General features: G+C 30.6%; 1 protein-coding gene across 6 annotated transcripts in view; it reads right to left on the minus strand.

Annotated features, from left to right (window-relative positions):
* LOC107452614 (uncharacterized) overlaps positions 1–14,389 on the minus strand; it is a 51,356-nt gene that overhangs the window by 24,407 nt on the left and 12,560 nt on the right. For 4 of the 6 annotated variants that reach the window (XM_087154914.1, XM_087154915.1, XM_087154913.1 and 1 more), the window contains 2 exons: positions 14,173–14,349; positions 11,166–11,232 (listed from right to left, as the gene is read on the minus strand). In XM_087154914.1, coding sequence (XP_087011040.1) covers positions 11,166–11,232; positions 14,173–14,349 — 244 coding nt within the window. The remainder of the gene's footprint in view (positions 1–11,165; positions 11,233–14,172; positions 14,350–14,389) is intronic. The other 2 variants (XM_087154917.1, XM_087154916.1) reach the window with 1 other exon arrangement.

A 14,389-nucleotide genomic window follows, 5' to 3' on the forward strand; every position in this document is an offset into this window, starting at 1 on the left:
CAAACTTGGAAAAAAGTTCTTTTAACAGATCCAAAAGAAGAGCTCTTAATCGATGAATTTGAGGGGAAAATGACTGCAAAATCACATTTACCTTTTCAAATGTAGGGATAACATTTAAAAGAAATAAACTAAAGCACTTATTTAAATCTGAAGACAAAAACATAAAAATTTTCTCTTCTTTGGATAAAGTTGAAGAATCTTTTTTAGCTTTATGTCTTTTAACCATATTCACACTTTCTTGTTGTGAACTTTTCCTTTTTTTATCATTAGTTGGGTCCTGTTTATGTGTCATAGGCTGTTTTATTATAGCACAAGTCTTAGTTTCAACTTTAGGCTTATCCTTCAATTTATCTACTGTGTCGCTTTCTGTATCAACTACTTTTGGTATTTTGAAAAATGACAAAGTAGATGATACAGACACACTGGAAGTAGAAACTTCAGCTCTAAAATAGCTCATAAGTGGATCCCACTGATTAACCAAGCGTGTAAGACTTCTCCCTAATGATAACCAGCGAGTTGACACATGTTTAAGCACTTTTTGTGATTCTTTACCATACATTTCCTGAAATTTCTTAAGAGAGTCCTTACGATTAACGCTCCTTTTTAAGTGGTAAAAAATATCTACCAAAACTTCATCTATCCTAACGGGAAAAGTTGCAGCAGCTTTTTCAGAGGCAAGATGTATTAAATGGCAGCAGCATCCAATTGATATTATGTACTCATTTTCTTTTTCTAAAAATGAAATCACACCATTTTTCTTTCCCTGCATAACAGAAGCATTATCTGCACTGAATGCTATACAATTTCTAAAAGGAATGTCATATTTAGCAAACACATTTAAAAGAAGGGAGCTTATATTTTCACCTGTGGAGTTTCCTTCCAAATTTGGGATTGCCAATAAAGTACTTTCAATGCGTTGAAGATCCACGTTAAAATAACACACCACAACTGGGTACAACTTATAATCAGCTATATATAACCATCACATGCTGCAGTAAATGCTTGTTCTTGCAAATATTTCATAATTTCTGAAGTTCGATCCATAGCCATTTCATGGACAAGGGATGCAGTTTTGGTTTTAGCACATCCGTAACGTTTCGCAATTTCACTTTTCGGAAACATCTTTCGAAAAAGCGGACCCACATGGCTGGCGGCATTTAGCGGAACATTATGCTCAACTAAAAAAGAGGTAAACAATAACTCAGCACGCATTACTTCATCTTGGACATTATCAGGTGGCTTAAAAAATTTGCTTAGTCTTTGGTTATTTTCAGCGTTTTCAATGTTCTTGGCATGATTCGGTCCGGTCACGTGGCAATGTATATCATTTCTACCTCCGTGCGATATTAGAAAGTCAGAAAAACAAATAGTACAATAAGCATACTTTTCTCCTTTGTTTGATTTTTTTATGCATGGAAACTCTGCAGTATAAGAATTCTTATACGATTGAAAATAAGTTTTCTTCGGTTTCATTTTTAACACACACCACGTGATTACAAGCTAAGTAGTAGTCGACAGTTCAGTACCGTTTTCGTTCGTTACAGAGGGAGGGAGAACGACGTTTGGATCGGCTAGTTCAGTGACGTAGTTGAAACGGGGAGTGGCAATAATGACGGGAACAGCGCATTCACTAGAGGAGACTGGAAGCAGTTAGGAGGGACAAAAGGAGAATAACCAATCAACTGGGTTACACGTGCGTTACTATAGTTACGAGGATAAGCCACTTATAAGGGGTGTGTGGTTACCGTGTTGCTTTGGAATAGATCGGAAAACTCGTGTCATTTTTTCTGTTTTCCCCCTTTACAAATGGTTTTACTCTAGCTCCATAGCAGCTGATAATCGCGGAATTTTGCCGATGCGCTAATCGTGCAACGTTAAAAACGGGGGATCCGTATAAATTTCAGGTTAATCTGTAGGCCCGTAAAATTAGACGTAAATCCGTACATTTTACGGATAATCTGTAAAAGTTGGCAAGTATGCTATATGTGTTTTGATATTGCATAAATACACTCACCTTAATCAATGGAACAAAAAAATAAGAATAAATAAGTAAATATTTTTGTTTTATTATTGAAAGGTACCTACCTATGTGACATCAAAATATGTTTATGTTTAATTAATTTTACTATTTATGATCTTAAAGAATTTTTGACAATTTTACCCTATACAGTGTTACATATTTATGCAGAAACAGAAAATAAGCTTTTCCTCATTGCTTTAATCAGGAAGTCAGACAAGTGAAATGGGACATAGAGCTTGAGCTGGTACTCCCTTTCCAAACATCTTTTACTGATGAACAAAAGAACTTTCCTTGATGAGAGATTTGATACACATCCTATCAGCCAATGTACCCTTATTCTATTCTTTTCAAAACTAAGCCTTTAAATTTCTGTACAATTAAAAACCTAGGTTATGCTTTGTTATCATTTGTATCAATCTGACAATAATTCCAGCTCCAATAATTTATTTGAATTTCCTTCAACTTTTTCTTGATAACTTGAGCATTTCTGAATGAAATAAAAAAAAACATTTTCTATTTTTTTTTCTGGATGGTTAATTTATAATCAAGATATTTATTTTCCTTGGTTTCTTTAGAAAATATCTGTTCTGACCTTAACATCTATATAAACTCTAATTAATGCTATCAAATGATGCCTATACTGACAATTGTGTTTCATTTCCCACCTTACATGCTCAATAAATTTCATTTAAAGAACAACTATTTTTTCTAATGTTAACGTGTTTTTCTAGAATGGTCTGTATTTACAGGGAGTCCTCAAAACCATCATTAGAAATGAAAAAGATTAAACAATAGTGAAATAGTTGAAAAACAACAATAATCAAAAAGTTGCAATCATCAACAAAACTAGTAAAAGCATCGAAAATCAAAAACGAAATCATCACACTCAATTATTGAGAAGGTCACGGTGGATTCATTACTGAAGCAAAAAAGGATTTTTTAAAAAAAAAGTAAGTTAATTCAATTATTATCTCATATAAGCTTTAAAAAAAAGCAAACTCTATTTCAATAATTGAAGAGTATGAAAATTATGTAAATGCTTTAAGTATTGAAACTGACAAATTGAAAAGCTATATTCTTAGTACCTGTACTAACAAATACCATTAAAAATATGAAGAAATGCACAATTTATTTTAAAAACTAGACAGATTAAAAATCACTTTAAAAGATTATATAATGAAATTAAATAAAAAATAATAGTGCAATTACTAACAATACTACAACCAGAAATAATAATATAGCTTTAAATATTTTAACTTTTAACAATAGTTGAAGCATAAAATTACCTCATTTAAGAGTTACAAATTTTAACATCAAATTGTATAGATTGGTTTTCATTTTTAGCATGTGTAGGAAACAATGATAATTTAAGCTCAAGTCAAAAATCACAATATCACAAGCTTTCAGTAAAAAGCTTAGCATCAAGTTTGTTAAAATCAATGAAAATTTCAAATGATAACTATGACATACAGCATGGCTAATTCTTTAAGACAGATTTGAAAATGAATCAGAAATAATAAATACTGCTTAAAATAAATTAGTTTTGCAGCCTAATTTTAAGCATAAATCAGTAACAGGCTTACAAAAACTAATTGACATAACGAAACAGTGCATTGAAACATTAAAAATTCTTAAATACAATAATTATTTTTTTATTACGTAACAAGTTAGATCATGACGTGATGAACTAGGCTTATCTATAGACATTGCGGTGCAACAAATTGAACATTGATTTACAAAAAAACACTCTCTTTCCCAACAGTAGCAAAAATTCACAAATAGTAATTTAAAACTAGATCAAATGGAACTGATTCCAGAAAACGAGATTAATGTTCCAGCTAAATCTAGTTTTTATTTACCTTATCACCACATTCTCAAGAAATGCATTTATAAATTCTTGGTGTTTTTGATGCTTCAGCAAAATCATCTAGTAGCCAATAAACAGGTGAAAGGTCCTCCTCAACTAGAATTAGATCATTACTTTGAAAATTCAGAATGCACAAAGAAACTGCAGCAGCAGACATCAGAAAAATGAATCTACTAATCACTATACTGGACTCAAACTTTAAAAGAATAATTTGGAGCATGTCACCTTATGAAGCAGTTTGAGATTTGGGATTAACAAGAATTGGGTAGGGCACTGCATCAGTGCCATTATCTTGCTCCAAGATGTATACAGAAATTAACAGAAGAAGTAGACAAGTATCCAATAGCTTCTAAAGCAGCTTTAGAAGACTTCTATATTGATGATTGTCTGGAACCAATTCAATCACTAAGTCTATCCAAGAACTACAAACACAGTTGACGCAAATGTTGTCAAAAACTATATTCCACTTGAAATGGGCTTAAAGCTCTTAGAAATTTATGAATAAATAGACCCTGAATTGCATTTGTCAAACACTTTTTTGAGCAGGGAAAATGATGATAACATAATAGAAACTTTAAGTATTCTGTGGCATCCAGACACAGATGTATTCTTCTTTAAAATTGATCAACCATCCCTTGAGAATCCCTTTACTCATCCATAACAAATTACATTTGATCCACTTGGATGGTTATCTCCTATTACATTTCAGTTCAAACTAATTACGCAAATATTATGGAAGCCTCAGTTGCAGTGAGATGATAATGTTCAAACAGACACTGCAGATGAATGAATCAACTTACGAATGATCTTTTATTTGCTAAGGACATCAAAAATTTTTAATTCTTAGTCAGACCAGCTGGAATAAACTATTGACTTTAAGCATGTCGATGACAGTCAAAGATATGTTTGGGAGTGGCTTGATGAAGCTGGCATTAAGGACATTGGGAAAAGGTTCTCACTCTACCAGAAAATTTTAGATAATTCAGGCAACCGCTAGCGAGGTGCAATAGGCAAGTTTGGATAGACCTGTCTCCCGAAAAGGAAAGAGAGAATCCTGGTTCAGTCACCATGTACCAGTTGTTGGTGAGGGGGGCAGTAGTTAGTCTTTTTTAACAGCAGATTTTTTGATAGAATAAAGTTTCATAAACGTTAGTTTGGTGATATTAGAAGTCAGTTGACAGCAACCTTCCTTGGTAAGTTTGACTGCAATTTCATTACGAGGAGGGTATTTATAAGTAGTTCTGAGTGTAACCGCATCAGTGAGGAAAGGTAATACAGTACAGAACCCGTTATCCGGAAATCAGAAAACTGGAAAACCAAAAAAATCGGAACGAAATTCGATACATTTCCCCGCCATTTTTTTAAAAAAATGTTTTTTTCCTCATAAGATTTTAGGATTTTTCCTTCTGTTTTGAAAGATGTTTACCTTACCATCATTTTGGAAATAATCATTAGTGTATTACTTCATCGTTTTTTCTTCTTTTTAAAATTATTTCCAAATATTTTTTTTTAGTTGGGTTTAACAATTAAAAAACAGCTTTTTGTAGCGATTCAGAAAACCGGAAAAATCAGTTATCCGGAAAAGCGATGGTCCCGATCGTTCCGGATAATCGGTTCCCTACTGTACATACAATCAACAACAACAGAGAAACATTCCTTAAACTCTCCTGATATATTTCATAGATACTCATCTCTTTCTAAACTTAAATGAGTAACAGCTTTATGTTTAAGATTTATTCATAACTGCAGAAATTCCACAAACAAGGCAACTGGAATTTTAAAAACTTAATAACTAATTACACAGGCCTGCGATGAAAAAAATACAAGAGGTCTGACAGCTGAACTTAATGTATTTTTTGGTGCTGAAATGGAAAATAATAATGAAAAATGTCCATCACGTCACGTTTTTTTGAAAAATTCAATTTTACTGGAATTTTAATGAACATTTACCATAAAAAAGTTTTCGTTTTTGAATTTCTTCCCTTCTTGACTGACCAGCATTCTACTTTGGTCAAATCTACAAAAGTACCCTTCTATCACTACTTCCTGTCACTGTCCCTCTCTTTGTAACAATGTCTCTCTACCAATAGCGCCGTGAGAATCCTTATCTAGGTCCGCTGACCTCTCAGAAACCCTAGCAAGCGTGATAGGGAGTCATTTTAAAGTTAGCTTTTTTCTGTGCGTTTCGTGAAACATGGCTTTGAGTTCAAAACATTGTGAAAATTTCCCAGATGACTTTTGTGATACATGCGGCGAATATAATGCTGTTAAAAATCGCATGAGGAGCATTATAGACTATGTAATACAACTTTATCTCGCATATTTTGACATGAAACTCGGAGATCAGGACAAATCTTGGGCACCTCATAAAATTTGTGTGCAGTGTCTCAATGATCTACTCTTATTGCATCAAGGAAAGAAGACTGCTTTAAGATTTGGAATTCCTATGACGTGGAGGGAGCCCCCAACCACTTTGATGATTGTTATTTTTGTTCCAGCCATGTTCGTGGGTATAACCGGAAAATCAAAGACTAATATCTTATTCTGATAGCATTCCATCGGCCATACGCCCCACTCCTCATGGACCTGATGTGCCTTTGCCTCCAGCTGAATTACCAATCATCTCTACAGTCTTCAGACTCGGAACATCCAGAAGTTCAAGGCTCCGATATCGAATATAAACCATCTCTAGCCGGTTTACCTCAGCCCTCCTCTCAGGTTGAGCTTAATGATCTGACTAGAGATCTTGACCTTTTGAAAGAGGCAGCTGAATTGTTAGGCTCCAGACTGAAGGAAAAAAACTTATTGGCCAAAGGAACATCATTTTATTGGTACAGGAATCTTGAAAAGGAATTTATTAAGTACTTCGATGAAGAGGAGAACTTGGTCTATTGTTCTGATGTTCCTGGATGAGCAAATTTAATGTCATCTACGATAAAGATGAGTGGAGGCTGTTTATAGATTCATCTGAAAGAAGCCTCAAAGATGTTCTTCTTTATCATAGGAGCCAGTATGCATCAGTACCAGTTGGACACTCCGCTGATTTGAAAATTATCTCCATGCTTCTTGGTCAACAAGAGAGATTTATAAAGTACCCGTGTTTCATTTGTGAGTGGGACAGCCGTGACAAGACTCAACATTGTGTCAAAAAAGAATGGCCGAAAAGACAACATTCTGACCCAGGTACCAAGAACGTTATTCTAAACAGCTTAGTTGATCCGAAAAAAGTACTGTTACCTCCGCTACATATGAAATTAGGTGTAATGAAGCAGTTTGTCAAGGCTGTTCCAAAAGATGGTAATTGTTTCTAATACCTGTGCAAAAAGTTTCCCGGTTTATCCCAAGCTAAGTTGAGAGAAGGAATATTTGTTGATCCAGGGATATTTGTTGATATCTGCAAACTCATGAAGGATAAAAAATTTGAGATTAACATGACAGAAACGGAAAAGGAAACTTGGGCTGCTTTCAAAGATGTCGTCAGTAAATTTCTGGGTTATTACAAGGATCATGATTATAAGGAAATTGCAATGAAAATGCTGGACAAATTTAAAACGTTGGGTTGCTCCATGAGTGTAAAAATGTATTTCCTTCACTCACGTGGAAAATTTAGGAGTAGTCAGCGAAGAACGAGGGGAAAGGTTCCATCAAGATATCAAAGATATGGAGCGTAAATATCAAGGAAGATGGGACAAGAACAAGTTCGTTGACTACTTTTGGATTATAGCTCGGAATAAACCTGAGATTAAGCATAAAAGAAGATCATCAAAAATAAGTTTCAGAGGAAAACGAGTATATACTTAAAAAGAAAATTTTCTCTTTTGTTTTTTTGCTTGCTTTGTTTGTTTTGTTTTTTGTTTCAAACTTTCATATACGCAGACACAATATTTGTCATTCTTGGCTAATCGTCAATTTTACGTAAGTTATCTCAATAAAAACAAATTAAAATGGTATGTTGGTGATTTTCTTCTATAAACTGATGTAAAAAGGTTGAACACAAGGAACTTATTGTTCTATTGCAGAGGTGACTTCTGCGGTCTGGTAACAGTATTTTTTATTCATTCTAACCTATAAAAAATTAGCTGATAGCTCAAAAATCAATTTTCTTTCGCAAGATTAAATTTTACATAGATCAAAATGAATGAAGAGAACAGTTACCGAATAGTACATGCAAAATTGCTTGAGAGAATTCTTTTCCAAATATGATTTTAGTAAAAACATTAATATCGATTTTATAAAAAAATCCTGATGTGATTGGGAAAAATGAAGGTCATTTTCGAAATCAGCACATCAAATAACATATAAATCAACAATAACCTCTCTTGTATTTTTCAAAAAGTTCAATTTCGCAGGCTTGTGTTATTAACTAATTCTAAGAATGTTTTAATTACATAAATGAAGTGTATTAAGTTTAATAATGAGATCAAAGAATTTAAAAAAATCAAGTATAATCTTGTAACAGCAAAATTTTATCTTCAAATTCATTGATTAGTGATTCAAGTACTATAATAGTTGGAATATTCTTGCAACATTCAAATCTTGCTTACAGCAAAAAATCCTATTCTACAACCAAGATTGCACATTCTGACTGATCACATTATTCCACAATTTCATATAATTCTCTTAGATGCTGGTCCATAACTTGTGCAATCTTCAATTCAAGTACATTTAATTGTACATAGAATAGCTGTAATAACACAGTTCAGGAATGAGATTAGCCAAAGGGCAAAAAAGCTGAATTTCCACAATAGTAAATTTTATGCAAGCGCAACCCTTTAATAATAAATTCCAGACAGTTTAAGGTAATAAATAATGTGTTGACATACAATTGTGTACTACTCTATTATTATATAAATGATTACATTGCTAATTAACATTTAGTGAAAATAAAAATTACCAATTGAAAAAATAAAGCTGGAAATTATATTTTTTCTCAGTGCACATAAGAGACAATTATTATTTGAAAAACTATCTGGTTTAGCACATTAAAACTACTGAGAATATACATTAATATTTCATTTCTTTTAATAAATACTGTTATGTGATTTATAGCAAATATATCAGTAATATTACTTTTTAAATTATATTGGGGAAAAAAAATGGACCGAATCATTATGTTCATATTATAGTCTAATCTAACTAGAGCCCTTTGAAACATATCAATAACAGTGAAGTAGAAATATATAGTAACTCCTTAACATACAAAAATTGATATTTTAGTTTGAAAAATTACATGACAATCAGCAACTGTTTAGATAACTGTTTTTTATTTGATAAGAATTTTGCCTTTTATAGCATAAATAACAGCAGTTATAAATAAAATTTTGATGATGAGTTTAATTAACTCTTTTTCCAAAAAAAAAAAAAATATTAAATTAAATCCCTTAAGTGATTGCCTTTGTTTGCAATATTTAGTCGTTAGTCCATCTTCAAACATCTTGTGACAAATCCAATTTTTTCTTCTTTGCAAGCACAATGTAAGTTTTGAATATACTCCCTTCCAGTTTCTCTGATGTTGTAACAAATCAATCAAAATCACTAATATTCGTCGTTAGAAAAACAGTCACCTTTATAGTAACTAATTTTTTTAAAAAATTTTACTTCTTACAAGAATCGCGATAATTGATCTTAAAATTGCATGAATATGAATAACAATTATGGATTTTGAAATCACATGAATATGAAACTAGATATACGATTTTGAAAATGAGGAAATACAAACTGGGATATAGAGTTTTTAAAACGCGTAAATACAAATCACAATTCATAATTTTTAGATTGCGTAAATACGAATCATGATGCGCAATTTTTAGATTGCATAAATAAGAATTATGATGCATAATTTTTAGAATGCATGAATGTGAATCCCAATGCCTTATTTTAAAAATACATATAAATACGAAAATCAATGTTTGATATTATAAACCGCATGAGTAAATCAAGACATTAATTTTAAACTTGCGTGAATACGAACCACTACATAGGTTTTTAAAAAGGCATAAATACGAATCACAATATCGGAATTTTAAATCTTGCGAATAAGAATCGCAACGTACAATATTCAAATCGCGTGAATAAGAATCGTAACACGCAAATATGAAAAGCTATGTTTGATATTAAAATCGTGTGAATAAGAATCGAGATATTAGCAGATTCCAGGCTTAGGACCTCTAAAAGGCTTGTCAGAAGCAGCATCGTTTGAACTACAAAAATCGGATCTATCTGGAGGGCGGGTAAAAAATTCGGAAAATCTTATCTGCTGCGAATAAAAGGGGAGAAAATAGCTATAATAAGTAAAAATGAGAAAGGATTGGTAACTATGTAGTTTGAATTTTCTGTTTCTTCCTGAAAATCGATAAATTTTCTGAAAAAGCAGAATACTTATAAAAAAAAGTGAAATTTTTAGAAAAATCTGAATTTTTGATTAAAAAAAACTGAAATTCAAGAGATAAAAGTGAAAAAAGCGGAAATCCGCTAAAAAGCAGAAAAATTTCATCCCTGACAGTTATTCAGAAATTGTGTAAAATATTTTAAATTTAGAGCTTCTATTACTAATAAAATGAGGATTGATTTGTCCTCTTCTCATATTTCTCCTGAACCTACATTTTGCAATGAGGAGTAGATTATGCCCCTTTCCAAATTAAATCAGTAAAAGAAAGAGGTTCTAAATCATTTAAATCATATGTAGTTCTTTTTTATTTATTTCACTACAATAGCTATATTTTATTATAAAAGTATTCTCTTTTACATCCTCTTACTGAGTTTAGGATAGTTAAAACATTTATACTTGTTTAATAAGCACATTGTTGTTGAAAAGACAACAGTTAAAAAAAATATATAAAATAAACTATGAAGCTGAATATTAATAATGGTTGAAAGGTTACCTGGACCCTGGTCTCAGCTAATGAATTGCCATACCTGGGCACTGAGTATCTATACCCTATTCTCATTAGTAAGTGATGCAGTACTTTTAATTTACATTCACCTTTATTGACTATTAAAGGAACTAATAAATGTCAGTAAATTATAAAATCTCATGAAATTCCTAATTTTTTTTCAATAAGTAACAACAGAGTGTAACAAAAAACAAGCTGTTTAACAGTAAAATGGTGCCAAGTATTTTTTTATTACTTTACTTTTTTAAAACTTTAAAGCTTACTTAATGATCAATAAAGCCTATTTTTATACATTTAACAAATTTTTGAAAGGATTGGAGCACATTTGAGTACTGAACAAACTTATATTTCAATTTTTTTAGCAAAAAATATAAAATTTAAATACCTTTTTGATTCTTTATATTTTTCAGCTCAATATACACCTGATCAACAAGTTCTTCAACATCATCAACCTTTAAAAGAAATTTTTAAATTACCAATAAAACTAAAATAAAGTTAGATATGTGAAAAATTATAGTATAGTGATCTTTAGAGCTAACTTATTTTACTAAATCAACCTTGATGCCATTCCATTTTATAGTATGATATTCTACATAAATAAGATTTTCACATAGAACTTAAAAATGCTTTCTTACAATAATTGTTCAAAAATTGGTCTCTGTCTCTCTCTTTTTGAAGAAGTATATGCTAATATCTCTTGATTAAAATATATTGAGACAGAACAATATCAAAGGGTAAACATTTTAATTTGTTTTTATTAGAACTAACATTGTATTTAAACTCATAGAAAAATTAAGGTCATTACAAAATGAGAATAAGAGAAATTAAATGCAATGTTTGAGACCTCGTTTGGCAATTATCTTAAACTTATAATTAATAATACATTTAATATTGATCAAACAAGAAATTAGAATTTCTTGTTCAAAAATTTTTTAAATTTTGTTGTTTTCATTTCTTGATTTCAAAAGTTCATACAATTTTAAAAAACAGTTAGAATAGCTCGAAAGAAAAAATCTATTGCATTAAATTTCAAAATAAAAAGTTGCAAATTCAAGGCATCCAATTACATCAGAGTTTTTTTTCTAAATCAAGTTTTAAAATAAATGAAATTGCGTTTCATATCTATTTAATTAGTTATTATATAAAAAATAGGTACTTACTCATGTAGAACAATGAACTTTATTAAATTAAAATAAATATCTTATTACATCTAATTTTTTTATAATAATTAAGTTTCTCTGGGCTAAAATATATTTATTGAGACAGAACAATAACAAACTGTAGATATGTTTATTATTTTTTTTAATTAATAGCACTATCATTGTATTTAATCTCATTGAAAAAATAAGGTCATTACAAAATGAGGATGAAGGAAATTAAATGCAATGTTTGAGACCTAGCATGGCAATTACCTTAAACTTATAATCAATAAATTTAATAATGGTCAACAAGTAATTAAACATTTCTAGTTTCAAAATTTTCCTAAAATTTTGTTGATTTCATTTATTGATTTTAAAAGTTCATACAATTTTAAAAAACAGTTAGAATAGCTTGGAAGCTAAAATCTAATGCTCTAAATCACACAAAAAAGTTGCAAAATCAAGCCATCAAATTACATCAGCTTTTTTTCTAAAACCAATTTGATAAATTAAAAAAAATAATAATAAAAAAACTTTGTTTTAGATCTGTTTGATTAGTACTTCTCATACAATAGAACAGGGATGAGTAACACGCGGTCCAAGGGCCGCTTGCGGCCCTCCAAGCATTTCCAAAATTAGAATTTATTTTATCGACTTTCTCCCATCGTATTGTTACAAAATTAGTTATAATAAAATGGTAGAACTGACTAAAGTTTAATACTTCAAAGCAAGTTTAGTAGGAACTTGAAGGCAAAGGACAGTTTATTCACAATTTGTATGATAAAATTCAGGGCTTTGAGCGCAAATTAAAATTGTGGAAACAGCATCTTTTGCAGAATAGTGTGTCTCACTTTCCAAATTTAGAAACAGAAAACGTTACTACTTCTCAAAAATACTCACAATATATAGACATTTTAATCAACGAATTACAATTACGATTCCAAATGTTCACAGCTGAGAAGACAGCGGTTTCCATGAAAATGTTTTCCTCGCCATTTAATATCGATGTGGATACAGTTCCCGAAGACTTTCAAATGGAAGTGATTGACATGCAGAATAATACCGATTTAAAAAATGCATAAACTTACTCAGTAAACATCGAAAATTTTTATAAATCGTATGTGAGCCCTGAGAAATTTCCGCTTTTGACTAAATTTGCAAGGTAAATGATGTCTCTGTTCGGAAGTACATATGTTTGCGAACAATTATTTTCAACCATGAAATTAAACAAAAATGACCACCGATCAAGACTGAGTGATGCACGATTAGAAAGCTGCGTACGTTACCTTATCAATTCCGGCTGATATTGATCAGCTTGTATTGAAAAACCAGTGTCAAATTTCTCATTAAAAATTTCAAGTAAATTAGTTTTCTTGCTCTTTTCTTGCTTGCTTTTATTTTGCATTAAAATTTGCATATAAAATCTTTACTTTTAAATATTTTTTTATTCTAATGTTTATTATAAATAAAGTTTTGTAAATTATTAATAAGTGTTACTTTATGTGCGGCCACCCAAAAAATTATAAAATTTTAATTGGCCCGTTGATTAAAAAGGTTGCTCACCCCTGCAATAGAACAATGATATTTATTATATTTAAATAAATTGCTTGTTTCATCTAATTAAAATGCATATGACTACATTGTTGACTGGTGACTAGTTAACTTGGCATGGCACTTGCAATTTTGAATTTATTCGTCATCAGTCAACAACATTGAGGAACATCAATATTTTTAAGGCTTTACTTTACTTTCACGTTCAATTACAAAATAACAATGACATGACATACAATGACATCAAATAATTTCCTTGAAAAATTGGTCAAAAAAAGTGTTAAGTAATGTTTAGATACATGATAATCATATTGAAAAAAAGGCAAATTACAATTTATTCGTTAACAATATAGCTTTTATCAATCTTTTCCGATAAAAAACTAAATTTATAACTGCTAGATATAGATCAAATACTAGTTTTATATATTGAATAGTTGAGAACATAAAAACTAAATAATAAACATTCAGAAAAAAGAAAATGCTTTGGTGTTCAAGTAAGAAACAAAACCTTAACTTTCACTCTATATTTTAGGATCTTAATTATCTTAATAGATCAACAGCAATCTTAATTATGTTCAAATTGACATATGGACAAACGCTCAAAAAATGTGAATAATCCATTTCAATAAATAAAAGCAACTGATAAATGCAGACTGTTCAATAAATAAATCAACTTATAGTTACATAAGCATATTATCTTACATCATGATACGTTGATTGTAAGCATTCAACAGCAGCATTTCTTTTCAGCCTCTCAACATCTAAGCATTTTTTATTGCAATGTAGACAAGAATGCATAAACATCATTTGCTTGGCTGATTTCTTGAATTTTTGGTGTTTTAATTTTGAAAACGGAAAAGAATTTTTCAGTATACAGCACTATAAAAAAATAAAATTACATTCAATGAGTAAAAAATGT

Source organism: Parasteatoda tepidariorum, chromosome 11 (genome assembly GCF_982258835.1).
Source record: "Parasteatoda tepidariorum strain Cologne lab strain chromosome 11, Ptep-v5.0, whole genome shotgun sequence".
NCBI lineage: Eukaryota > Metazoa > Arthropoda > Arachnida > Araneae > Theridiidae > Parasteatoda > Parasteatoda tepidariorum.